Source organism: Coregonus lavaretus (genome assembly GCF_964263955.1).
Source record: "Coregonus lavaretus genome assembly, chromosome: 6".
In the NCBI taxonomy this organism is placed as follows: domain Eukaryota; kingdom Metazoa; phylum Chordata; class Actinopteri; order Salmoniformes; family Salmonidae; genus Coregonus; species Coregonus lavaretus.
In genome coordinates this window covers 27,991,452-28,017,475 of record NC_139993.1, presented here as the reverse complement: position 1 = coordinate 28,017,475, position 26,024 = coordinate 27,991,452, and the positions used below count along the sequence as shown (strand labels likewise).

Sequence of the window (26,024 nt, the reverse complement as noted above, 5' to 3'; positions counted from 1 at the left end):
CCACACTCGTGATGCAATAAAGGGATTAGCTGAGCAGACAGCGGCAACTAGCTTAATGACATGGCAGAATAGAATAGCTTTAGATATGCTTTTGGCTGAGCGGGACGGTGTTTGTGTTCTGTTTGGATATATGTGCTGTACTTTCATCTCCAACAACACAGCACCGGACGGGCCCGTGACCAAAGCGCTTGAGTGACCATCACCACGCTGGCGAACGAACTGGCTGAGAACTCTGGTATTGATAGCTCCATAAACGGTTGGTTTGACAACATATTTGGTAAATGGAAAACTATTGTTGTAACTATTCTGGGTGAAGTTATAGCTTCTATGGGTATACTTGTTCTTTGTGGATGTTGTCTTATTTCCTGTGTCTGAGGGTTGGTGAGAAAAGGAGATGGAGAAGGTGGTTTCCAAACAGATGGTGAGATACGGCCCAATCCCGGACTCCGACCTAAGGAATGAAGGATATGACCTACCAGGCTTGGTGGAGTGACACTCTAGAGGGTGTCTAAAGGGGGCCAAAATTTACTTCCCTGTTGGTGTTTTATGTTTTAATAATCTTATGTTTTGTGTTCTATTAATCCTGTGTTTTATGCTTTATTAATCAAGTTAACCATTGAGAATGTTTGTCTTTCCTTATGTGAAGGTTTGAAGTGCCTGGGTGACTTGTAGCCAACCGTTTGCAAGTTGGGTGTAGATGGAAGGACTGAAGGCCTTTTATTATCAAATTGTCTATTAATAAAAGTGTGATTCTTTTTGTTTGTATTGTATTTTAATGAGTGACACCCTAGAGGGCGTCAAAAGGGGGATTGTTGGGTTCTATTTTTCTCATAATTGGATCTGTATGTGATGAATAGCTTAGAAGGAATGCATTAGTTTGAACTGTACTGATATAAATTGTTTCACATAACAGGCTGTTATTCATGTAAGGAACGTTAGGGGTAGGACAGATAAGACTTGTATTTCTCACAGATACGAACACTCTCTCTTTGTTGTCTGTGAAACCGTCCTTGAACATGGGTACATGGAGTACAGTGGAATGGTGTCTTTTGGGTGCTGAGTCCACAGGTTATAATGATAGCAACTTATGCCAATATCTTCAACGCTTTTCTCCCATCATCTGCTGCTTCTCTCATTATCAGGGAAAGACTTTTATCATCCAAAACCTGTATCAATTCGGCGTAGGCTTCTTCATTTTTCTCTCCATCTTCTTCATCCACGCTCAATATGGTGGCCTTTAGCCCTAGCAAACGCAAGTGCCCCAAAAACTTTGTCTCCCATAACTAGTAGTTTTTTTTTCATCTCCGTCGAAACATAATCTATTCCATCGGCTTCCATGTTCCCTCCTGGGCCCATAACCTGTTGGTGCTGTCATCTTCAGGACAGGAATACCGGCTTACTTAACGGAGGAATAAACACACATGTTCATCGTTGGGGTTTCAACCAGAACGCGGGAATTCCCTTTTTTTATTTCCGCACATGCGCAGTTGTACATCTCTCATAGGGCATAACTGTACCAGTGTAAGAACACAATTTATAACATATTAGTCTATATGTTAACAACAGCCTTGAGTCTTCTTGTGTATGACTCTACAAGCTTGGCACACCACATTCTTCTCTGGAGATCCTCTCAAGCTCTGTCAGGTTGGATGGGGAGTGTAACTACAGAGCTATTTTCATGTCTCTCCAGAGATGTTCGATCGGGTTCAAGTCCGGGCTCTGGCTGGGCCACTCAAGGACATTCAGAGACTTGTCCCGAAGCCACTCCTGCGTTATCTTGGCTGTGTGCTTAGGGTCGTTGTCCTGTTGGAAGGTGAACCTTCGCCCCAGTCTGAGCTCCTGAGCGCTCTGGACTAGGTTTTCATTAATGATCTCTCTGTACTTTGCTCCGTTCATCTTTCCCTCGATCCTGACTAGTGAAAAACATCCACACAGCATGATGCTGCCACCATGGTTTGAGAGTCCTTTAGGTGCCTTTTGGCAAACTCCAAGCGGGCTGTCGTGCCTTTTACTGAGGAGTGGCTTCCGTCTGGCCACTCTACCATAAAGGCCTGATTGGTGGAGTGCTGCAGAGATTTTTGTCCTTCTGGAAGGTTCTCCCATCTCCACAGAGGAACTCTGGAGCTCTGTCAGAGTGACCATCGGGTTCTTGGTCACCTCCCTGACCAAGGCCCTTCTCCCCCAATTGCTCAGTTTGTCCGGGCGGCCAGCTCTAGGAAGAGTCTTGGTGTTCCAAACTTCTTCCATTTAAGAATGATGGAGGCCACTGTGTTCTTGGGGAACTTCAATGCTGCAGAAATTGTTTGGTACCCTTCCCCAGATCTATGCCTCGACACAATCCTGTCTCGGAACTCTACGGACAATTCCTTCGACCCAATGGCTTGGTTTTTGACATGCACTGTCAACTGTGGGACCTTATATAGACAGGTGTGTGCCTTTCCAAATCATGTCCAATCAATTGAATTTACCACAGGTGGACTCCAATCAAGTTGTAGAAAAATCTCAAGGATGATCAATGGAAACAGGATGCACCTGAGCTCAATTTCGAGTCTCATAGCAAAGGGTCTGAATACTAATGTAAATTAGGTATGTCTGTTTTTTCTATAAACCTGTTTTTGCTTTGTCATTATGGGGTATTCTGTGTAGATTGATGAGTAATATGTTATATTCAATACATTTTAGAATAAGGCTGTAACGTAACAAAATGTCGAAAAGGGGAAGGGGTGAATACTTTCCGAATGCACTGTATGTCTCTATATATGAATCTATTTGAACCCATACCCCAGTATTGTCCCTTTATGACATTGAAGTGAAAGTGGGGAAAGGAGGCTTACCTATGGTGATGACTGGGGCCTTGTTGTTGACAGGAAGCACCGTCACGTTGAGGTCGTAAACAGGAAGTGTCCCATGGAGAGGTACAGGCGGTGGCAGGGCGTCTCCATGGCAACAGCTGTCCGTGCCCCCTGCTTCTCCGTCCGACACGATGAGAGTGACCGAGTCAGACACGGGACTGGCTCCAATCTCGCCCCCTATTGGTCAGAGAAAAACAGGAAGTTAACTAATGTAACAGTGTGTTCACTGGTTATTGGTTGATAGACCAATGCAGTGGGATGATTAAGATCACTTTATTTGTCAATTGTACACAAGGTCCAACTAAAATGTGACTTCCGCTTTATTTTAACCCCTCCCAAAGACACATAAACATGTGCAGGTTGGAGGTTGGAGCAGGGGGCTGCCACACTGGGCGTCCGGGGAGCAGATGTTGTGGGGGGTTAAGTGCTAGGATTTGATACCAGCAACCCTCCAGCTTCCAGCTCACTTCTCACCAGATTTTTCCTGTCAGACCCGGGATTCGAACTGGCAACCCTCTGGTTGCTGGCTTGCCTCTCTAACCGCTAGGAGTCTAAAGTTGAGTTGACTCTCAAACTCTTTCTCTTCTGTTGGAAGGCATTAGGTTAATTCAGTGGAGTTCATTGCACTTACATATGCCTTCCACCCAAGCATTAACCTGGTTAAACAGACTGAATGCTACGATCAAATCAGGCTACCTATGCATTGCGCTCATAGATAAAACATCTGCATTTTTAACCAATTGTTTTCCCCAATGATCCACACCTAGCCTGGCCCCATACAGTGGCTTGCGAAAGTATTCACCCCCCTTGGCATTTTTCCTATTTTGTTGCCTTACAACCTGGAATTAAAATCGATTTTTTGGGGGGGTTTGTATAATTTGATATACACAATATTCCTACCACTTTGAAGATGCCAAATATTTGTGAAACGAACAAGAAATAAGACAAAAAAACTGAAAACTGAGCGTGCATAACTATTCCCCCCCCCCCCCCCCAAAGTCAATACTTTGTAGAGCCACCTTTTGCAGCAATTACAGCTGCAAGTCTCTTGGGGTATGTCTCTATAAGCTTGGTGCCATCCATCATTCCTTCAATTTTGACCAGTTTCCCAGTCCCTGCCGATGAAAAACATCCCCACAGCATGATGCTGCCACCACCATGCTTCACTTCCATATGTTTGGGGAGTCTCCCACATGTCTTTTGGCGAACACCAAACATGTTTGCTTATTTTTTTCTTTAAGCAATGGCTTTTTTCTGGCCACTCTTCCGTAAAGCCCAGCACTGTGGAGTGTGCTGCTTAAAGTGGTCCTATGGACAGATACTCCAATCTCAACTGTGGAGCTTTGCAGCTCCTTCAGGGTTATCTTTGGTCTCTTTGTTGCCTCTCTGATTAATGCCCTCCTTGCCTGGTTCGTGAGGTTTGGTGGGCGGCCCTCTCTTGGCAGGTTTGTTGTGGTGCCATATTCTTTCCATTTTTAAATAATGGATTTAATGGTGCTCCGTGGGATGTTCAAAGTTTCTGATATTTTTTTATAACCCAACCCTGATCTGTACTTCTCCACAACTTTGTCCCTGACCTGTTTGGAGAGCTCTTTGGTCTTCATGGTGCCGCTTGCTTGGTGGTGCCCCTTGCTTAGTGGTGTTGCAGACTCTGGGGCCTTTCAGAACAGGTGTATATATACTGAGATCATGTGACAGATCATGTGACACTTAGATTGCACACAGGTGAACTTTAACTAATTATGTGACTTCTGAAGGTAATTGGTTGCACCAGATCTTATTTAGGGGCTTCATAGCAAAGGGGGTGAATACATATGCACGCACCTCTTTTCCGTTATTTATTTGTTTGAATTTCTTGAAACAAGTTATTTTTTTCATTTCACTTCACCAATTTGGACTATTTTGTGTATCTCCATTACATGAAATCCAAATAAAAATCAATTTAAATTACAGTTTGTAAGGCACTGTATCTGTTTGTGCTTTCTTGTCAACTCCTAAGGTCATTGTCCTATGGTCATGGTCCTATGGTCAACTCCTAAGGTCATTGGTAAGACAGAACAACCAGATCCAGGATCAGGCTAGTCGTCACCTGTGTGTATGTAGTAGATGAGCCCCTGCAGGACGTCCTGTTGGGAGAACTTGTCCACAGTGACCCCCCCTCTCTGCAACTCCCCCCGGGCAGGGGTCCGGGCCAGCATGTAGATTAGCCTGGCATCATCACTGTCTGCGTCCGTGGCAAACAGGTACTCAGCAGTGACCTGAACCCGGCCCCCTTCCTCACATGTCAGCCCCCCACGCAGCGCTGGTCCTAGTTGGGGGGGCTCGTCATTCACTGGTAGGATCTGTGTAGGGCGAGGGTGGGAGAAAGCCACAATGGCGCAAGAGAAAGATAGCACTAGCACTTTCTACATTTCCCTTACATTTTCCATTTTCCTTTCATACCTGGACTATATAGCCTACTCACCTGTACTGGTAAGAACACATGAGCAGAGTTGACACCATCAGTTACTGTTAGACCAACAGTGTCCTCCACAGTCTCAGAGTCATCATGGATGTACCTGCAATGAGACATATAGGGGTTTTGAAAAATGGACCCACATAGATTGGGTTGCCGTGATTAACCTCAAACGAAACCAAGTCCTTACACGGACTACCTCCCTCTATCATCTAGCTCCCGCATCGGGCCAGTATGTGTCCCACCTGACCCGCAGACCTCTCAGGTCTTGGAGGATGAAGGTGTCACCCTGGTGGAGCTCTCGCCCCTGCAGCTCCAGCTTCCCATGGACGGGCATAGTCTGCACCCCTACTCTGAGCCCGTCCTCCAAGCTGTCCCCGTCCCGCACCAACAGGTGCTCCTCCGTTAAGAAGGCCCCGCCTCCTTCCTCCACCCTCAGTAGGTTGGTGAACACCTGGATAATGAGATAGAAATAGATGGAGGTGGAGATAGAAACAGAGTTGATAGAGAATGAGAATTGATTAGTTTGGTTCAGATATTGAGTGGAATGGATCTTCTCATTTGAAATGTTTCAATGTTTACAACTGATCTATCACAAACTGTCACAGTTCTAAGATTGTCAATACCAAAGCGGTTCATAAAAGACATTGTTCACCTACAGTACTTGACTAGCATTTGTCTTTATTAATTTTTATGTAACAGGGTGTTGTTGATAAATATTTTACTTGACCATAGAACCCCCACCTCAGGAGCCTGGTTGTCCACAGGAGTGATGGTGATGTTGAAGAGCAGGTCAGTGGTGGTTCCACCGTGGTGGTCACTCACAGAGAACAAAAACTGGACAAACACTGGCTCTGGACCAATGTCCTCAATGGGGGGCATGTACCCCACCTTCATGTGGTTGACTGCATGCTGAAGGACACAACACATGTTGCTGTGTGATGTTTAGTAATAATAGGCATTTGTAATCAAAATGAATATACCTGTACACTACATGCATAACAGTGTATTGGTGCAGTATATTGGTGAGTGTACCTGGGTGAATGACTTTAACACAGGGACCATTGGGTCTTTCTTCATGGAGTGGGTGCTGTCTGTGTAGAACAGTCGCCCTGCATCAGGTAGCCTGCAACCAGGGGCACAAACACACTCAGTTAGACGGTGCCAATCATTCCCATTTATTTAGGCTTGGGGCGTGATTGATTTGTCTTGGTACAAATCCAGCATACAGTGGCATGATTTTCATATTGAGGTGCATTTTCCCTTTAAGCATCATAAACCTTAAGCATTAAACAATACATCTGGAACAATATTTATTAAGCACGCATTGGCCTCATCTAAGCTGGTGACACAACCACAGCAAAGTCCATGAAGTGAACAACCATGTTGTGACTATAAGAGAGAGAGCGAGAGAGAGAAAGAGAGAGGAGAGGAGAGAGGGGAGAAAGAAAGAAAGAAAGAAAGAAAGAAAGAAAGAAAAAAGAAAGAAAGAAAGAAAGAAAGAAAGAACTTGTACTGTACCCTGGTCGAGTGGGGCTGAAGCAGGGTGTGGTGATGAAGAACGAGAGGTCAGTGTCTGGGTGCTCTGTGTCTCTGAAGTGGATGTGACTCTGGGTCAGGTAGACCACATCAGTCTCTCTGACCGTAACCGAGCGAACGCTGCCAGACACTTCCACCGGGAGCTGGTCTTTGACCGGGAAAATGTGGACCACCATAGTCTGTGTTGAGGTTGGAGGGCACAGAGGACATATATTTACAGGGGTTATAATATAGACATATGATCCAATAAAGATTTTTTAAAGATAATATTTTTCGCTTTCACTGTATTCACTGCCTTACCATCAACTTCTAGTTAAAATATCCCCAATTTCAAGTATTGCAACATAACAATAATGTGCCATATGGAATATCGGGTTTAGATCTTTGCACACTTACGTGTCTGTGGGATAGGTTTGGGGGTTGATGGCTGTCTGAGAGGGTGAAGTCGAAGGTGTCCTCAAAAAACTCCTCTCCAGAGTGTCTATAATAGATCAGCCCCATGAACAGATCCCTCTGCAGGAAACTCTTCACTGGCACGCCTATAGGAAATCACAACCCAGTCACCAACATAGACATAGAATGCATAGAATGGGAATTACTCAATGCAAGATGGTATATACAGAAGGAGAACTTCCCGTCTCATGTTTAAGGCTAGCCTCATCAGACCTCAACAAACACAATCAATCTAGTTCACACACAGGTTTAACCTAACTAGCTTTAATTCCAATTCTATGGGGTTGAACTATAAGTTAACAGGCAATTATAGCAAAGAAAAAAAAAAAAAAAGCATTTCTATACAATTTGTGATGATATCCTATTACCTGGCTGTTGTGGGTGGGCCTTCTTGACCACCTCTCCAGCGCAGGGGAAGTTGAGGAGCTGGTACAGGATGTAGTCATCACTAGAGTCCAGGTCGGAGGCCAGCAGCATGTACTCTTCCACCAGCACCTCGCCGCCCTCCTGCACTTCCAACGCCACGTTGTTGATAAGGAACGGCGCCGTGTCATCCTTGGGCAGGATGTTGATGGGGAACTTGTGGCGGATGCTGTGGCGCCCGTCTGTGATGCGAAAGACAATGTGGTCGCTGGTGGTGTCGCTGTCCGAGTGTTGGTAGACAACCACACCCTCTTGTAGGTCCCGTATCCGGAACATAAAGCCTTTACCACCTGGGAGGAGATGCGAGTTGGAATGAATTAATTGGAAAGGTGACTTTTCTTTGGAGGATTTTTTCATTTATGTAGGCTAGTGAGATTCAAATTGACTGATTTTTTAATGTATTTAACCCTTGTTTAATGTTTTTGTATTTTCTTTTGTATTTTCTTTTTAAAATGTGGGTCACTATAGCGTGTATTATGTCCTCATGGTAAGACTTTATTTGACACCCAGCGGTCATAACCAAGTCACAATATTTCAAAACAGCTGTCATAATATGGTCATAACACTCATGACCCATATATTTACACGTGTTGACATATATTGCGTTATTTTATGGCTGGTTATGACACCTACATAAGAATGTCAAAACCCACATTTATTAAAATGTGTTTTTTCCCTTCCAAGAAGTGTACTTTCATTAAAAGTTTGTTTCCTAAGTGCTTTGTTGTTGTTGTCATTCATTATTTACAGTCATGTTTTTTTCATCATATTTTAAATAACTTGCAGAAAATACACTTCCTGACACTGTCATGAAGCATTATGACCATCCTGTGTCACTTCACTTGGACAAAGAAAATGCGCTTTATGACACTGTCAAGAAGCATTATGATCTTCAAAATCATATAAGTCAGATAGGCCTATCACATACATGCCCTTATGTCAGTCATCAGTCAAAAAGAGGGTGTCTTGTCCTGCTCCTGAAATCTGCTCCTGCATTCATCCTAGTCATCAGCAACAGAGCATTGGGGTAGGTGCATGTCTGACATCAATTTGTGCGCAATTACAATGATAATTTAATATTGTTAATTTCAGAAAATGTTAAATAACAAACATACTGTTGACAAGTAGGCTATGGTGTAATGGAATGTCTTGCCTTGTGTGTGGTATGTTTTGTGGGTTTTGACAATCTTATTTAGGTGTCATTACCAGCCATAAAATAATACAATATGTCACAACAGGTCTAAATATGTGTCATGACAGTGTTTTGACCATATTATGACAGGTTATGACAAGTTATGTCAGCTGATATGACATATTATGACATGGTTATGACTGTGTCATAACGTGTTATGAAGCTGGGTGTCAAGTAAAGTGTTACCGGTGCCATGTACTGTAAGTTAACCCCACTACGGCATATTAAGGCTAATGATACAGTACATCAGGAAATTGTTCACTTGGATATTTGACATGTGTTATGAGAAGCACCCTAAAGTGGACATCCCCCACTTTAGCCAAAGCAACTTCATGTTTTCATTTATTAATGATTTCCCCACAAATAAGCTGTTTTTTATGTTGGACGCATATTGTCATTTGGAAATAACAAGTTTCGCTTTCGCCTAAAGGCACTATGCACTGGCTCAGGCTTTTCCCTGTCGCTGAAAACCAGAGAGGGAAAGATGGCGTCCTTCCCAGGCTAGCGTGCTGTGGCTGCTGCCCAACGCGACGATGGCCCACTCCTGCGTGCCAGGGAGACAGAAGGGCAAGGTCACCAGACAGATTGAGTGATGAATGGTCGCGCACGAAACCTCATTAGCAGCAACTTTACTGCGGGGGAAATGGGGGAAACGGCTACAAGTCCAACGGAGAAACAACTTGGTAATTGGGCCCAAAGGTGGCAGTGGGCAGCAGGCCCAAAAAAACAAAAAAACACAGGTTCCCAAGTCGGAGGACAGTGTGGAGTGTAGAGGGACAGTCAGGCAGCTTTCCATTTGGCTGAAGGCGTTGGACCAAACGTGCGCTGACACTCCCCAGCGTCGACGTCCCGAGTCGGAGGTCAAGGGTGAACAATTCCCTCTTCCCGCCAACTCCTCCAGAGACACTGTGTATTGGTGGGCCAGAACTCTCGCGGAACTGAATGGAGCCATGTAGAAAATGAGCAAACAGGTTCTGATAAGGGAGAATGGGAGCCAAAACTTTTGGTTCTATTTTTTTCTCGCTCTCTATCTATCACAGGGGGGTCATCTCAGTATGAAAACGCCCCTCCCCCCTCCAAATAACAACAACATAAACAGCAATTAAAGTGATAGCGGGATGGGTGTGGGTGGGACGTTTTTTTGAGCAGGTGCTGCTGTTCATCGGATGGCCCTACAGGAGGGAATGGGATGGAGTTAGTGGCCGATGGGAACTGAAGTTAGTCGAAACAGGAAACTACCGAACTGAAAGAAACCACCAGCTCAGCCTCTCTATAAGGGACTAGCCTTCCACACAGCCCAGATTGACAGAGTACAATTGTCCCTTATGAGGGGTTCAAAACAATAGCTATAGCCACTCAGTCGTACACGTCACCACTGTAACCTCAATAAAACCACACAAAGCATTGCGCTTCTCTCTCACTGTCCAAAGTGAAAGGTTATGTCCCTAGCCTTGTGGAGTTGCAATGATTATGACCCCTTGGAGCATTATCAGCTCTCTCTCTCTCTCTCTCTCTCTCTCTCTCTCTCTCTCTCTCTCTCTCTCTCTCTCTCTCTCTCTCTCTCTCTCTCTCTCTCTCTCTCTCTCTCTCTCTCTCTCTCTCTCTCTCTCTCTCTCTCTCTCTCTCTCTCTCTCTCAGGTCTGCGATTGGGAATGCGCATCTGCTCTTTGTGCACAATGGCATGAAATGGCATAAGTCTCCCCAATCTGCTTCACTCAGGGCCTGTGCAAACAAAGGCCTGTCTCCCCGTGCGCTGGAGTGGAAGGACAGACGCCAGCACGCTGAAGACAGCTTCGTATGCGAGTGCCCCTGGCGAAAGTGGCGACGGCCCATTTTACACCTGATTAGGAAACACATGCAGGCCACCTCACATATGCTTCCCGAGCCTCGCCGCCGTCCCCGACGGATGGGAAACACATGGAAGCAAAAGGGCGGAAAAGGGCAGGCGTTCCTGGGAATCTTCAGGGTGGCACTCCAGATACCATCACAGAATTCCAAGGAAGGGTTAAAAAATTTATCACTATTTCCCTGAATGTTGTGTGATAAGGAAGTGCATCAATGAATCAACAAATGTTTTGTTTATGCATTATTTTACTTTGAATTGTGATATTTAGTGACAAAGTCTCATATTTTTCATATGTATCATATCAAGATAGTTATATTTGTTACAGTTCTACCTGCAATGTTCTGAACGTTTCACCTAACTGAACCCACCCCATCTGACCTCTCACCTCTGACACTGAGTCGTCCATGCAGAGGTCCATCAACGGCCACCAGGTAGACAGCATCAATGTTGTCACTGTCCACGATCTGGAGATCCTCCCAGGTGATTGGTCGAGACTGACCCTCCAACAGATTCAACCCTGCCAGGATAGGTTGGTATAAACATCCTGTTTTTATCAGTGTATTTTTCATTTATTGATTTGATTTATTTGACCATTTTAAAACACAATTCAGCCACACAAGTGGATAAACTGAATAAACACTTTTTTTCCATTGTGGACTCCATGCACTCACTGTACTGGTATGTCTTACATTCCGCTATATAGCACATATAGAAGCCTACAATACAGACATAAATAAAAGCTATTCAATGGGTTTGCATCATTCAATCTCTTATGATGGTAAATTCTTGCATTTCAATGTGATGTTTTGATGTGAAGTTACCCATGTTCCAGGAGACTCTGGGTGCGTTTGTCTCTGCTGCTCTGATGGAGACGTGAACCATAATGGGTGGGCTGGCTACATAGGAACCATCAATAACCTGGAACTCAACCTGTAGAAAATAGAACAGACATAGTGTTAGTTCAATATTAAGTTTCCACTCATTCGACAGTTACAATCTCTCTAATGTGACTTTGAAGATGAAAAAGTCATTGGAAAGCATTTTTCATTAACGAGCAGGCCAGCTCAGTACAAGCTTGTCTCGGCTCGGCTCGGCTTAGCTTGGCTCAGTAGCATGAAAAGGACACAAGAGCTCTATTGCTCCACCTCATAGTTCCTCCTCCCTGTATGACTACTATTGGGCGGCTGGTAGGCTATCTTCATCTCGTGTAGGTCCTGCCAGGTGAAGGAGTGGCAGGTTTTGGTGTGGTCGTCGAGGTGGGCGATGTAGCCCTGGGCGGGGGGCTTTGTCACGTTGAACACCAGGCGCTCCTGGGGGGTCTCTCCGTCTTTGGCGTCCAGCGCGGCCGTGGTCAGGGGGGTGAGGATGAACTGGTCCACCTCCAGGATGAAGGAGGCCATGAAGGCGGCCTGCGGAGGCTGGTTCTGCATGGCCCCATGGATCAGCACGGGCAGCCACACAGCCTCCGTCTGGGGGACAGACAGAGGTTAGTGGCATTGAATGGGTTCAATATACCTTTATTTTCTAATGAAATACTACTTAAAGCTGGGATTGAAGAGGGAAATAGTGCCACTGGTCACCCCAGGCGCATTTGTTATTGTTTTTGTTTTTGTTGACTAAACTGAGGTGAGCAGCGACATTAATATCTTATATTCTGAGAACATGGCAACCATGTTCTGTGTATGTTTGGTGGGATGTTGATGGAATATTCTCCTAACCCACAGAAAACTGGACACAGGAATGTTCTTGCAACCTTCCCATGAAACATTCATATTGAATATTCTGAGAACATGGTAACCACGTTCTGGGTAGTTTCTGTTTGACATTACGGGAATGGGTCTCTTGGAAACGGTCCTTGCACGTTAGTGGAACATTACTATGAAAACGTTAGGTAATGAACAAATGAGATTCTCTAAAGTTGTGGGAACTTTTGTTGTCAGATGGGAAACAACTCATCCCATACAGCATTGCGGTCTGTATCATCCAATCACAGAGCAGATACAAGTCACGTGACCTCTGGACTAATTTGCTAAATATCTCTAAGTCCTGTGTATGTACAGTAAATGTATATATATATATACACTACCGTTCAAAAGTTTGGGGTCACTTAGAAATGTCCTTGTTTTTGAAAGAAAAGCAATTTTTTTGTCCATTAAAATAACATCAAATTGATCAGAAATACAGTGTAGACATTGTTAATGTTGTAAATGCCTATTGTAGCTGGAAACGGCTGATTTTTAATGGAATATCTACATAGGCGTACAGAGGCCCATTATCAGCAACCATCAGTCATGTGTTCCAATGGCACGTTGTGTTTGCTAATCCAAGTTTATCATTTTAAAAGGCTAACTGATCATTAGAAAACCCTTTTGCAATTATGTTAGCACAGCTGAAAACTGTTGTGCTGATTAAAGATGCAATAAAACTGGCCTTCTTGAGACTAGTTGAGTATCTGGAGCATCAGCAATTGTGGGTTTGATTACATGCTCAAAATGGCCAGAAACAAACAACTTTCTTCTGAAACTCATCAGTCTATTCTTGTTCTGAGAAATTAAGGCTATTCCATGCGAGAAATTGCCAAGAAACTGAAGATCTCGTACAACACTGTGTACTACTCCCTTCACAGAACAGTGCAAACTGGCTCTAACCAGAATAGAAAGAGGAGTGGGAAGCCCCGGTGCACAGACGCCTCACAGGTCCTCAACTGGCAGCTTCATTAAATAGTACCCGCAAAACACCAGTCTCAACGTCAACATTGAAGAGGCGACTTTGGGATGCTGACCTTCTAGGCAGAGTTGCAAAGAAAAAGCCATATCTCAGACTGGCCAATAAAAAGAAAAGATTAAGATGTTTTGTTATGTTTTGCGGGTACTATTTAATGAAGCTGCCAGTTGAGGACCTGTGAGGCGTCTGTTTCTCAAACTAGACACTCTAATGTATTTGTCCTCTTGCTCAGTTGTGCACCGGGGCCTCCCACTCTTTCTATTCTGGTTAGAGCCAGTTTGCGCTGTTCTGTGAAGGGAGTAGTACACAGCGTTGTACGAGATCTTCAGTTACTTGGCAATTTCTCGCATGGAATTGCATAACATAATTGCAAAAGGGTTTTCTAATTATCAATTAGCCTTTTAAAATGTAAAACTTGGATTAGCAAACACAACGTGCCATTGGAACACAGGGTGGTTGCTGATAATAGGCCTCTGTACGCCTATGTAGATATTCCATAAAAAAATCAGCCGTTTCAAGCTACAATAGCCATTTACAACATTAACAATGTCTACACTGTATTTCTGATTAATTTGATGTTTTTTTAATGGACAACAAAATTGATTTTCTTTCGAAAACAAGGACATTTCTAAGTGACCCCAAACTTTTGAACGGTAGTGTATATTTGCGAGAAAAAAACCATATGGGGGATTGGAAGTGATGCAGACAATTACATTGATTGAAGTTACAATCTATCTGCAATATTAAAGCTGATCTACCCCCCCCCCCCCCTCCCCAAAAAATTAAAAATGAAAAAAAGGTCCTGCCCCCCTTAGTTACTGTTGCTAGCTTAGTCAAGCATGAGCCAAAACCATGGATTCTACCACAATTACACTGAGAGAATTGCCACAATAAATTATATTATATACCTAAAATAAACCATAAGATCTGTTAGAGAACACATGAGGGCACTCGATAGCACTGTCACAGGCGCAACCTGAACTTGTTGGTTGTGTTAGAACAGACCCAGGGTCTGGTGGCAGAAACGCTAAGGCTCATGGTTAGTGTAGTCTTTGGTGCTCTTTGAAACCAGGAATTGACGGGAAAAACACGACTTCTCAACACAGAGGTTGAAACATTCATAACCGATGGGCTCTACATCAACATACTAATTGTTTTGCAATCTCGGGAGAAAATATAACGTCTGCTTTGCACAGTATGGCTATCACTAATATTTAAGATCACCATGGGTTATTAAGAATCCAGTTCCGTAACCAAGAGTGGGATGAATTTGGCTCGCGGGCCGCCTATTGGGGAACCCTGCCATACAGTATGTTACAGTTACAGTAGTCTCTTACCTCCAGCAGTGCTCTGGAGGTCTGGTCCCGTTGCTCCACTCTGATAGGGATGTAATCAATCTCCGGAGAGGGGGGACTCAGGTGCTGGTACCTCAGAGCCGAGCTGAGGAACTCGTGGCATGTGGCTTTGAGGAAACGCACCTCCTTGGTGCCATGGAGACAGGGCTTGTTTCCCGGACAGGGGTCTCCAGTTTGTCTGCCTTGGGTGAATGATCGTTGGGAGACGTATGTCAATCAATGGAAGTTTACCTGAGGCTTGTTAAATATACAGAGCAACTACTGAGAGGAATCAAAGAGAGTGGCTTTCCAAAATCACATTCAAGTCACAACAAAAGTGAGTGACAGTGTTTGATTACTTTGCTGTACAGGACAAAAATAGGACAAAAGCTCCCAGATGTGATGCCATACAGATGTAGGATCTTAATTTGAGAAAGTTTACTACAGCAGGAAAATAATCCTGCAGCAACAGGAAATGGGAATTATTATGTGGATCATAATTAATGGATATTTTTGTAGGGGTTGATGCATTTTTCTTAAGGGAAAATCAAGTCTGACATTGTATACATTTATTTTAGGAAATGACAAACTTCAGAAGCCTTTTTAAACCTCAAATACACTAAAAGTTATCCTGCAACAGGGTGATCAAATTAAGATCCTACATCTGTAATGCCAGTCTGGATCTAGGCCAAATAATTATACAATAACTAAATCACTGCGTCTATAAGACTGCATTGATAATAGGCCTACTGATCCAAATTCTGCATCGGATCGTCCATCCCTGCCATGAGGGAACTGGGATTCGAACTCATGTTCACAACAACACAACATACTCATGAAGCACCTTCAATATCATTGCTTTTCCAACGTGTTGACCAGTAGCGAGATATGGGATGATGCCATGCTTTACCTTTCCTCAGCCCAGGGTCCTCCTCAGTCACCAGCTGCCCCAGGGAGGGGACACTGGTCTCTGGGGAGAGCAGCCGCACGGTGCAGGCCACGTCGGGCTGACTGCGGATGGTAAGGACGGCGCCGTCGATGGCGTTGGACAGGCCGTAGAACTGGGGGACCACCAGGGGAGTGCTGCCCAGCTCTACCAGGCTGCGTTCAGGTTCCACCACAATCATCCTCAACACCACCATCTCCACCAAGGTGTCGGAGTCTGTGAACCTGGAAGAAGTTGGAGCACATTCATCTTGACTACTTTTGAGATCTGAAAACATTTTATAACAAACGTTGAATTTGGAGTGCAATGAATAAAACTACACAGCAGTGTTTCTCAATCCATTCCTGGTGGGACCTCACCTTTTTGTTCTAGACCAGCACTACCACTCCTGACTCAACACAATTAACAACATCTATTTTCTCGCCTTGTTTTCATTCATCTCAGTTAATGAAGTGTGACGTGTGTTAAAAGCACTATGAATAAAGTTTGAATTTGAATGTATGTGGTCCTACCTGTATACCCTCAACATGACTATGTCTTCCTCCAGCAGGGGACTACCATTATGGATGTACTTCACCTCATCAGGCAGGAAATGGCAATCAAACACCTGCAACAAAATCAGTGACGACACCATTAAACTTCACATAACTAGACAGCAACACACTGATATAGAGCATGCACAACCACACAGTAGAACACCCTGTTACAATAGCTACACATTCTAAGAAAGTTTTGTAGTTCACATACACTGTTATATCATATGAAATCATACACTTATGGTATAGCAATGTGGATATATTCTAAAGACTGCAATGGGTAGCTAGTAAAGAAGCAGAAACAAAATGGCCGCTTTGTTTTAGCTTTGTTTGCATTTGTCATCATTGAAAAGTAACACAGACTTGATCCTCTCACCTGAGGAGTGAGTTTCCCCACTCTCTGAGTCACCGGCTCATTGAGCACCACCTCCACCTTACAGTCTGATGTCTGGTCCACGTTGAACTGCAGCTCCTTGTCTGTCACAAACACAGACCTCCCCCGGCCTACCTGGACCCCTGAGTTCACCTGCACCAGACTCTGCTGGGCACAGGCATGTGGTAGAACAGCCATCAGGGTCAACAACATCCAGGAATGGACCCCACCCGCCGCCATTTTGGCTCAATGTCTGTTGGTTGGTTTTCTGTGGCAGGAGCTCAGAGCTGTATCAGATGTATTGATGGAGGCCTGAGAAAGGGTTTTACCACAGAACAATGAGACAAATATTTCACCGGATGTATAAATGTGAAGCATCCGGTTGGTGTTTCCACTCACTACCAAATATGGTGATGAGAGGAAGCCCAGTGGCCGGCAGTGGGTGAAGATGGAGCGAGTTTGGACTTTGGCCGACATTCTGCACATTTTCTCAACGATGAAACATTTGATCTCCATACAGTTTTCTGTTTCCAAAACTAAAATCTGTAACAAACAGAGTGGACTGCGTTTGAGTTATTGCACACTCGCACTTCACAGAGTCGGCGTTCCCTAATGGAAATATGCAAATAAATGCTAGAACGCACCAATAGGATCTAACTAGCTCGTGCTTGGCTCTGCCCACCTCCTTGCTTGTTCTGCCCACTATGATTCATTTGCTCCCATTGGAAACGACAGGCTCTAGTTTTACGATGGGGCTTGATGTATAGGAGGCACAAAATGGACTCCCCACAATCAGGCAGTTTCTCTAGTCTTTCAATGTCTCTCAGATACCTCAGGACGATTGCCTCAGCAATGGCCGACTTACTTGTTCCATCTCCACCTAATAGTCAGCAAAACCTGAAGGAAAAAGTGAATACAAAAAAATAAAAAATAACTCTCCAACACGAAGTCTGTCTATAATTACTCCATCTGACCCAGAAACCAAACGCAGCCAGCAGTCTACTCTACAGGCGACTCGCTCCGGAAACGCTTTCACCCTCCATTTCACTTCAAAACAAGCCCCCATTGCAGGAAACAAGGGGTTAATCTGTGTGACCCCAGCGAGGTGCTGGAAATGGCATCGGGGGGCGGGGGGAGCGAGGATCAAAGGGGGGCGCGAACTGGAGCCTGCGTGCCACTTCCCATTCTGCCAGACGTACTTTACTTCGTTAGCGTAGTGAAAGCTAGCAGCCTTTCATCTGTCAGCCAGACAAAGGTAGGCTAGGACCATAGAAATAGAATGACTAGAGAGTCTATTTCTATGCTAGAGAGTTAATTTCTAGACTAGAACAGACTACATAGAGCCTTTGAGCAGAGAGAACAGTAAAGAGAAAGTGTAGAAAGATTGCTGGTAGGCTAGAATAGGTCTGTTAACATTTTGCCTGCTGTTTCTATTGTCTGTGATTAGTCACTGTAGCTAAATGGAAAACATATTTGTTTTGTTGGGCAATTGTTAGGCAAGCTAACAATGTAGCATACCTCCTCATAGCCCTCTAGAAAAAAAAACGAAATGTATCTGACTTTTCTAAGAAGGCATCAAAAGGGCATCATCTTCTGTTCACTCTCATCTTTCTGCACCTTGGCTAATGTGTGGGGTGTGCGGTAGATTCCTCAAGTTTCATTTTTGAGAGGGAGTCACACAAAAAAAAGTAGATCAACACTTATCATTTTCTCTGCCTATCTACGTGCACTTAACATTAACATGACATTTAATAACAACTGGTTAACTTGAAGGGGAAGTCCAGTATTTTACAACTTAATGTTAGCACAGCGCAAACAGAAAGGTTTGTGTTCCTGTGTGGATGTCTGTGTTACTGCAACAGTTAATGTCTAAACCATACATCCTTAGAGCAGAGTCATTAATGAAGAGTGGCGTGACATTGTGCAAGACTTTTACGTGCTGAAGAGACGATAACACTCTTCAGAGAAAGTTTCCAGTAAACGTCTACTGCTCTAATTGTTAGTTGTAAGTGTTAGAGAAGCAGAAAGAGAGAGAAAAGAAAGGAGAGAAATCCCTACTTTTACCTAAACTGACCAGGAGGTAAGGCTCTTATCAGAAAGTGCTGGAAGTGTGTTTGTGTGTGATACATGCAGCCGATGGCACATACCTGCAGTTGGAGCTGTCCTAAAGGTCTCTTTTCCGGCACCATCTGCACACTCTCAGAGAGGAGGGATCCTGTCAACTCACACACTCACACCCTTCCTGGAACCACACCGTCACTGTGAAAACTCTGGCATCCCAACACAAAAAGGACCACAGCCGAGACAAAACACAGGGGAAAGACCTGTGAGATAGTGAGAACTAAAGCACACACAGGGTCTCCACGTCTGTTAGAGGTCGTCTTCTTGCCAGACTGTTGGGAAGTACATAGAGAGAGTGAAAGAGAGAGAAAGAAAGAGGGAGAGGGAGAGAGAGAAGGGGAAAGGGAAGGGGGAGAGGGAAAACAGCTTAACCTCAAAAACACAGGAAATGTGCGGAGCAGCTCCAAGAGTTTTACTTCTCTATCGCTTTCTCCTGCACTCACAAGCCCAGATGTTCTTATTCCCCAAAGAAGGCAAACCTCAGACCCCACTGCAGAGTCAAAGAGAGCAGGGAGAGAGAGAAAGAAAGAGAGAGAGAGAGAGAGAGAGAGAGAGAGAGAGAGAGAGAGAGAGAGAGAGAGAGAGAGAGAGAGAGAGAGAGAGAGAGAGAGAGAGGGGGAGAAGGTGAAAGAGAGAGAGAGAGAGGGAGTGAGCGGAGGAGAAAGAGAGAGGGATTGAGAGAGAGAGAGAGAGAGAGAGAGAGAGAGTGAAGAGAGAGAGAGAAAGGAGAAAGAGAGGCCTTTGACTTGGTTAGCAAAACTGTAGTTCTTCTGAAAGAGGGAAGAGCCAATAGCGTAGACGTAAACAGGTTTTTGTTGAGCCAACCTGTTTGCTGTGAAGCAGTAGCTTTGATGTTTTATGACATCACAGGCATCCTGGAAGGAGACTGGTGGTGCACAGAAAAGGAAAAGAAAGGAAAAGAAACACAAAGGGTTTTCAGGAACCACACACTTTCTCTCCCGTTTACACTCACACCAACACTCTGCCTCGTTCTCGTTCACAGTCTTTCTTTTTCACTCTTAAATGCACGCACACACACACACACATACACACACACACACACACACGCATACACACACGCGCCCCAGGCTGACCTGTGGGACAAAGACATACCTCTCCCCCGCTGGGCTGCCTTTCTCAGTTGAGTGAGGGGAGCAGAGTTGCCCTCTTCACCCAAGTCTGCACCCTCCCAATCTCTCTCTCTCTCTCTCTCTCTCTCTCTCTCTCTCTCTCTCTCTCTCTCTCTCTCTCTCTCTCTCTCTCTCTATCGCTCACACATGCACGCACGCACCCACACCCCTCAGTCCGAGCCCAGAGATGAACAGTACCAGTAGTCCACTCACCCCACAACTCAATTATCCTATAGATGGATTCTGCAGGTGTGCATTGCATTGCATTGAGGACAAACAAATTGGTAACACTTAGGGAGCGTAACTAACGAGCACTTAACATATGGCTAAGTACATAAACAAATAACTTTATAACACTACATAACATTGTCATAACATACAATATTTAATGAACAATTATGACAGCTTGTGGCAATCACCATTACTACTCTGTGACGACAGAAACCGTTACCTAACTCGTTGGCTAAAGGTTTAGCCTTGTTATGACAGTTATGCATACTTCCAGTGATGGCTGAAGGTTTGCAGGGTGTGCAGACATCCAACTTGCCATTGTTGACATGGGCATTCCCATTCGTCCATAGCTTACAGGCAGAGGGGAAATGATGTGATTTCCTCATGGCAACATTCTTGTAGCAGCTGACTCTGAGTCAAGATAGGGCTGTAAGTAAGGGATATATCTTCGTACAAAAAGCACTATAAAGTACAATTTAGATTGACTTAGATAGTCTCTCCTCATTTAGACTATCTAGACAGGTTATCGGGGGGGGGGGGGGGGTGCTCTTGTACCACAGACTAATGGAGCAAAAATAATAGTCTACAGCAGGGGTATTCAACTCTTACCCTATGAGGTCCGGAGCCTGCTGGGTTTCTGTTTTACCTGATAATTAATTGCACCCACCTGCTGTACCAGGTCTAAATCAGTCTCTGATTAGAGGGAACTCAACAAAAAAAAAGGCTTCGAGGTCCAGAGTTGAGTTTGAGGCCTCTACAGTAATATTTTATTTGATGAACATGTATGTACATTCATTCCTGTGGTCTTTGACGGGCTCTGTATGTAACCCCAGCAGCTAAAGGAAATGCCAATATGTTAGAGCTGCATCCATCCATTCATATCCCAGCTAACTCCTGGGTTACCCTGAGTGATAAAACACATGTTGTAAAGAAAACAGAGGCTTCCTGACCTGGCCTACTTCAGCTATAGGTTCACTGATGACAACTCCATTTGTGGACTGCTTCGGAAATGTCCGATTCCAGAAGTCCTTAAAACTGTAACCTTATGGAGTTATGGAGTAGGCTGTGGATAATTCAACTTGATAACTGGTGTAGGCCCATTGACTGAATACAACAAACTGCATATGCACTGTTTTGTCGTAACCTGCTTAGATACAAGTGCATGTATGCATGTACACATGAACACACACACAAACCTAACCCTCAAGCCTAAAAAAGCATTTTTCCTTGTGGGGACTGGTGAAATGTCCACTTGTCCGAATTTTCCTTGTTTTAATATCCTTGTGAGGACTTCTGATCACCACAAGGACAGTAAAATGAAAAACACACACACACACACACACACACACACCACACAAACACACACACACTGGATGAGCAGTTTAGGTGCTCAGTGATTACTCGAGCAGATTCGGGGGCTGCATGCAGGCTGAGCTGAAGGCACAGACCTGTCAGTCGTCGTTAAGTCGCCACTGTGTCCAATCAGGGGTGTGTTCAGGCGTGTTTAACGAGGGGCTGACACAAAACACGGCCACTTGTTCTCTGCCTTGATCGTGCTGCTGGCTCAAATTAGCCTCTCGATCTGGTCCCCTCAGATAAAAGCCTCTCAGATTCAGATGAGAACCTCTCCCTATAGTGTTTCGCAGTTTCACAGTTTCACAGTTTCACATACAGTGGGGAAAAAAAGTATTTAGTCAGCCACCAATTGTGCAAGTTCTCCCACTTAAAAAGATGAGAGAGGCCTGTAATTTTCATCATAGGTACACGTCAACTATGACAGACAAATTGAGAAAAAATATCCAGAAAATCACATTGTAGGATTTTTCATGAATTTATTTGCAAATTATGGTGGAAAATAAGTATTTGGTCACCTACAAACAAGCAAGATTTCTGGCTCTCACAGACCTGTAACTTCTTCTTTAAGAGGCTCCTCTGTCCTCCACTCGTTACCTGTATTAATGGCACCTGTTTGAACTTGTTATCAGTATAAAAGACACCTGTCCACAACCTCAAACAGTCACACTCCAAACTCCACTATGGCCAAGACCAAAGAGCTGTCAAAGGACACCAGAAACAAAATTGTAGACCTGCACCAGGCTGGGAAGACTGAATCTGCAATCTGCAGCTTGGTTTGAAGAAATCAACTGTGGGACCAATTATTAGGAAATGGAAGACATATAAGACCACTGATAATCTCCCTCGATCTGGGGCTCCACGCAAGATCTCACCCCGTGGGGTCAAAATGATCACAAGAACGGTGAGCAAAAATCCCAGAACCACACGGGGGGACCTAGTGAAGGGACTCAAATACTGCAGTGCCAGACGTGTCCTCCTGCTTAAGCCAGTACATGTCCAGGCCCGTCTGAAGTTTGCTAGAGTGCATTTGGATGATCCAGAAGAGGATTGGGAGAATGTCATATGGTCAGATGAAACCAAAATAGAACATTTTGGTAAAAACTCAACACGTCTTGTTTGGAGGACAAAGAATGCTGAGTTGCATCCAAAGAACACCATACCTACTGTGAAGCATGGGGGTGGAAACATCATGCTTTGGGGCTGTTTTTCTGCAAAGGGACCAGGACGACTGATCCGTGTAAAGGAAAGAATGAATGGGGCCATGTATCATGAGATTTTGAGTGAAAACCTCCTTCCATCAGCAAGGGCATTGAAGATGAAACGTGGCTGGGTCTTTCAGCATGACAATGATCCCAAACACACCGCCCGGGCAACGAAGGAGTGGCTTTGTAAGAAGCATTTCAAGGTCCTGGAGTGGCCTAGCCAGTCTCCAGATCTCAACCCCATAGAAAATCTTTGGAGGGAGTTGAAAGTCTGTGTTGCCCAGCGACAGCCCCAAAGCGGCAGGTAGCTTAGTGGTTAAGAGCAATGTGCCAGTGACCGAAAGGTCGCTGGTTCTAATCCCCGAGCCGACTAGGTGAAAGATCTGTCGATGTGCCCTTGAGCAAGGCACTTAACCCTAATTGCTCATGTAAGTCGCTCTGTATAAGAGCGTCTGCTAAATGACAAAAAAAAAAAAAAAAAAAAAACATCACTGCTCTAGAGGAGATCTGCATGGAGGAATGGGCCAAAATACCAGCAACAGTGTGTGAAAACCTTGTGAAGACTTACAGAAAACGTTTGACCTGTGTCATTGCCAACAAAGGGTATATAACAAAGTATTGAGAAACTTTTGTTATTGACCAAATACTTATTTTCCACCATAATTTGCAAATAAATTCATTAAAAATCCTACAATGTGATTTTCTGGATTTTTTTTCCTCATTTTGTCTGTCATAGTTGACGTGTACCTATGATGAAAATTACAGGCTTCTCTCATCTTTTTAAGTGGGAGAACTTGCACAATTGGTGGCTGACTAAATACTTTTTTTCCCCACTGTAGTTGGCCATTGATCTCCAGTGCACTCATAAGTATGTAGGCTGAAAAATTATAATAACACGAGGGGACGATTATGTGAAATAATATCCTATTGAAAGTTTGGTATTTTAATTTTTAGTTTTGTGGTGTTTAATATCAACTTATTTGGAAGCATTTGCTTGAGGATATCTCAACTCTGGGACAGCGTGAAGTAAATATAAATATTGATGATCATTTTCCTCAGTAAATCCTGTTTTAGGTCAATGTGAGAAAGTTTGAAGTCAAAGTGTGTAACCAAGTTTGTTGTTAGCTTTTATATCTACATTTGACATTGTGCAGAGTAGAGGCGCTGCCAGAAACGATGCTGTAGCTAGTTTTGATTGCATTTGAATCAAGTGTCCAATGACTGTTGATGAATTCTGACTGGTACCCTTTGCGTTGTGACTTTGGGAGCGTGGTGGCACAACACTGGCCCTATGCCCACCTGGCCCTGCAGGGGCCTGTCATAGCTCGGCCACCACTTCTCCACTTGAAGTTAATTTCGCTCCACTATAGACCCATGATTAAATTCTGGAACTCTCTCTGCAATCTGAAATAATATTATTTTCAATTGAGTTAGCTGTTAGTTTATCAAGGCACGAAGTTGTAAAAAAAATGTTTTTACATGCTCTAAACTCTAAACAAATGTTCACAGAATCCTACGTTTGCCTGGGTGTGGAAATCGACCGAGTAGTTGCATTGAGAAAAAGAGACTTGAGGCTCTCGCTCTTGGCTAGAGATCCATTCTAACAGTTCCATTGGCTGGGAAGCTGCATATCTATCAGCACCACTAAAAAAAGACACCTGAGTTATAAAACTGACACCCTCCAACGAAAGTGAAGAGATCAGTTTTGCAATGTGGTTCCACTCCACAGCAGTGAATAAAGTCAATAAATTTAAGCAAAATTGGGCTCAATTCTTCAGAGAATCCTGCTACCGGTGGGTGCGGTTGGCAGCCGATGAAGCCTGGGAGGCTGATGGCAGAGACTGAGCTGCATGGCACAGGACCATGGGTGGCACAGGAAGAACCTCCTATCCACGGCCGCCGTCTTTCTTCCTTCCCATTCTCCCTCCACTATAGCACGGTGAGGCAAATTCAAAGTGTCTTTATTGGGATATCGGGGATAGCGATCGCTTGTTGTGTCATAGGTGAGTATTCATGAATACATTGGTTCATACATGCATTCATCATCAAAGTTGTTTAGATAGTTTGAAAACTTAGTATACTACAAACATACAGACTTGACTTATCTTCTAGAACTGAAGATCTTGTCAAGACCAGAATATTCAGTAATTGAGTTGCAGACACTAAAATGAATTAGAATAGGATGAATGGACCTTAAACTCTTTGTGTCAGGTGGCCTTTGTTTGTTGAGAGCCTTGAGAACACTTGTCAGGTGACAAAGGCCATGGCAGTCAATCGTTGTTTCAATATTAGCAACACTCTGTCGGTCACCAGTGGAGGTTAATCGGTATCATCACACAGTTACAACCTGTCACAGCAACTAAACTGTCATCACTGACACGTGATCCCTCCATCCCTTCTTTCTGGTCATGAGAAGATAAAGGAGGGATCGTGAGACGAGTAGAGAAATGGACCTGAGGGACAAGACGCCCTGTCTGGCACCTACACCATGGCAACCCATGGCCCCAGGTATCAGGTAGGGGTATCTGTAGGGATAAAGGAAGAGAAGAGGAGGGGGCTCATGGGACAGGATGGTTGACATTCACTAGCGGCAGTGGCGGCGGGATGGAGGGAGGAGGAGCTGATCCTCAGATTATGCAAATTAGGCGGGATTTGACGCAAAGTGCCCCGGACTGGTCACCAATGTTTCACGAGTCGTGAAAGGGCAAGGCTCCCTGGGAGTAATAAGGCACATTAGCTGAATGGAGAGATGAACAGGGGTGCCGGGGAGAGGGAGATGAGTGAGAGCAGAGGAAGAAGAGAGGGAGGAGGCAGAAAGGAGGGAGGAGAGAGGGGTATAAGCTCCTGAGGTCCTAATGAGCTGGACCGGCTACTCCTCCAGCACAATACATTATCATATTTCCACGTAATTAGTTTGTTTTTCCACTTGAAATGAGTGAGCGGGTTGGCGGTGCATTCAGTGCCGCGGGGGGGCTGGCCTATCCCATCTCCCTCTCCACGATGACCCCTAACCCCCCTCTCGCATGACCGCTCCTTCTCCCCATTCTCCTTGTAGTAAACCCCTCATATCCACCCATTATGATCACATCCTGAGCTATGCTCTCAGTCCGCTGTGGGAGATGATAGGGAGATGAGAGAGGGGGAACTGGCTATGGATCTCATGAATAGTGTATGTATGTATGTATGTATATGGGAGGCCGACGTTGGAAGTGTTTTGGTAAGGTGAGAGGATCTGTGGCGGAGAGACATGAGCAGATGACTGGTGGCACTGTGGCTCTCTGTCAGGTCTCTGGGGAGCCTCAGGGGCCCAC

At 44.5% G+C, this 26,024-nt stretch overlaps 1 protein-coding gene across 1 annotated transcript in view; it reads right to left on the bottom strand.

Annotated features, from left to right (window-relative positions):
* Window positions 1-16,913, bottom strand: part of frem1b (Fras1 related extracellular matrix 1b) — a gene marked incomplete at its 5' end in the record, with an annotated part of 56,417 nt that extends 39,504 nt beyond the window's left edge. Inside the window, 16 exons of the mRNA XM_084163772.1 lie at window positions 2,835-3,029; window positions 4,942-5,194; window positions 5,317-5,410; window positions 5,553-5,761; window positions 6,052-6,219; window positions 6,343-6,433; window positions 6,829-7,025; window positions 7,243-7,385; window positions 7,668-8,012; window positions 11,146-11,277; window positions 11,582-11,690; window positions 11,906-12,229; window positions 14,822-15,021; window positions 15,729-15,988; window positions 16,277-16,371; window positions 16,677-16,913. Coding sequence (XP_084019898.1) covers window positions 2,835-3,029; window positions 4,942-5,194; window positions 5,317-5,410; window positions 5,553-5,761; window positions 6,052-6,219; window positions 6,343-6,433; window positions 6,829-7,025; window positions 7,243-7,385; window positions 7,668-8,012; window positions 11,146-11,277; window positions 11,582-11,690; window positions 11,906-12,229; window positions 14,822-15,021; window positions 15,729-15,988; window positions 16,277-16,371; window positions 16,677-16,913 — 3,052 coding nt within the window. The remainder of the gene's footprint in view (window positions 1-2,834; window positions 3,030-4,941; window positions 5,195-5,316; window positions 5,411-5,552; window positions 5,762-6,051; window positions 6,220-6,342; window positions 6,434-6,828; window positions 7,026-7,242; window positions 7,386-7,667; window positions 8,013-11,145; window positions 11,278-11,581; window positions 11,691-11,905; window positions 12,230-14,821; window positions 15,022-15,728; window positions 15,989-16,276; window positions 16,372-16,676) is intronic.
* Between the last annotated feature and the right edge of the window lie 9,111 nt (window positions 16,914-26,024).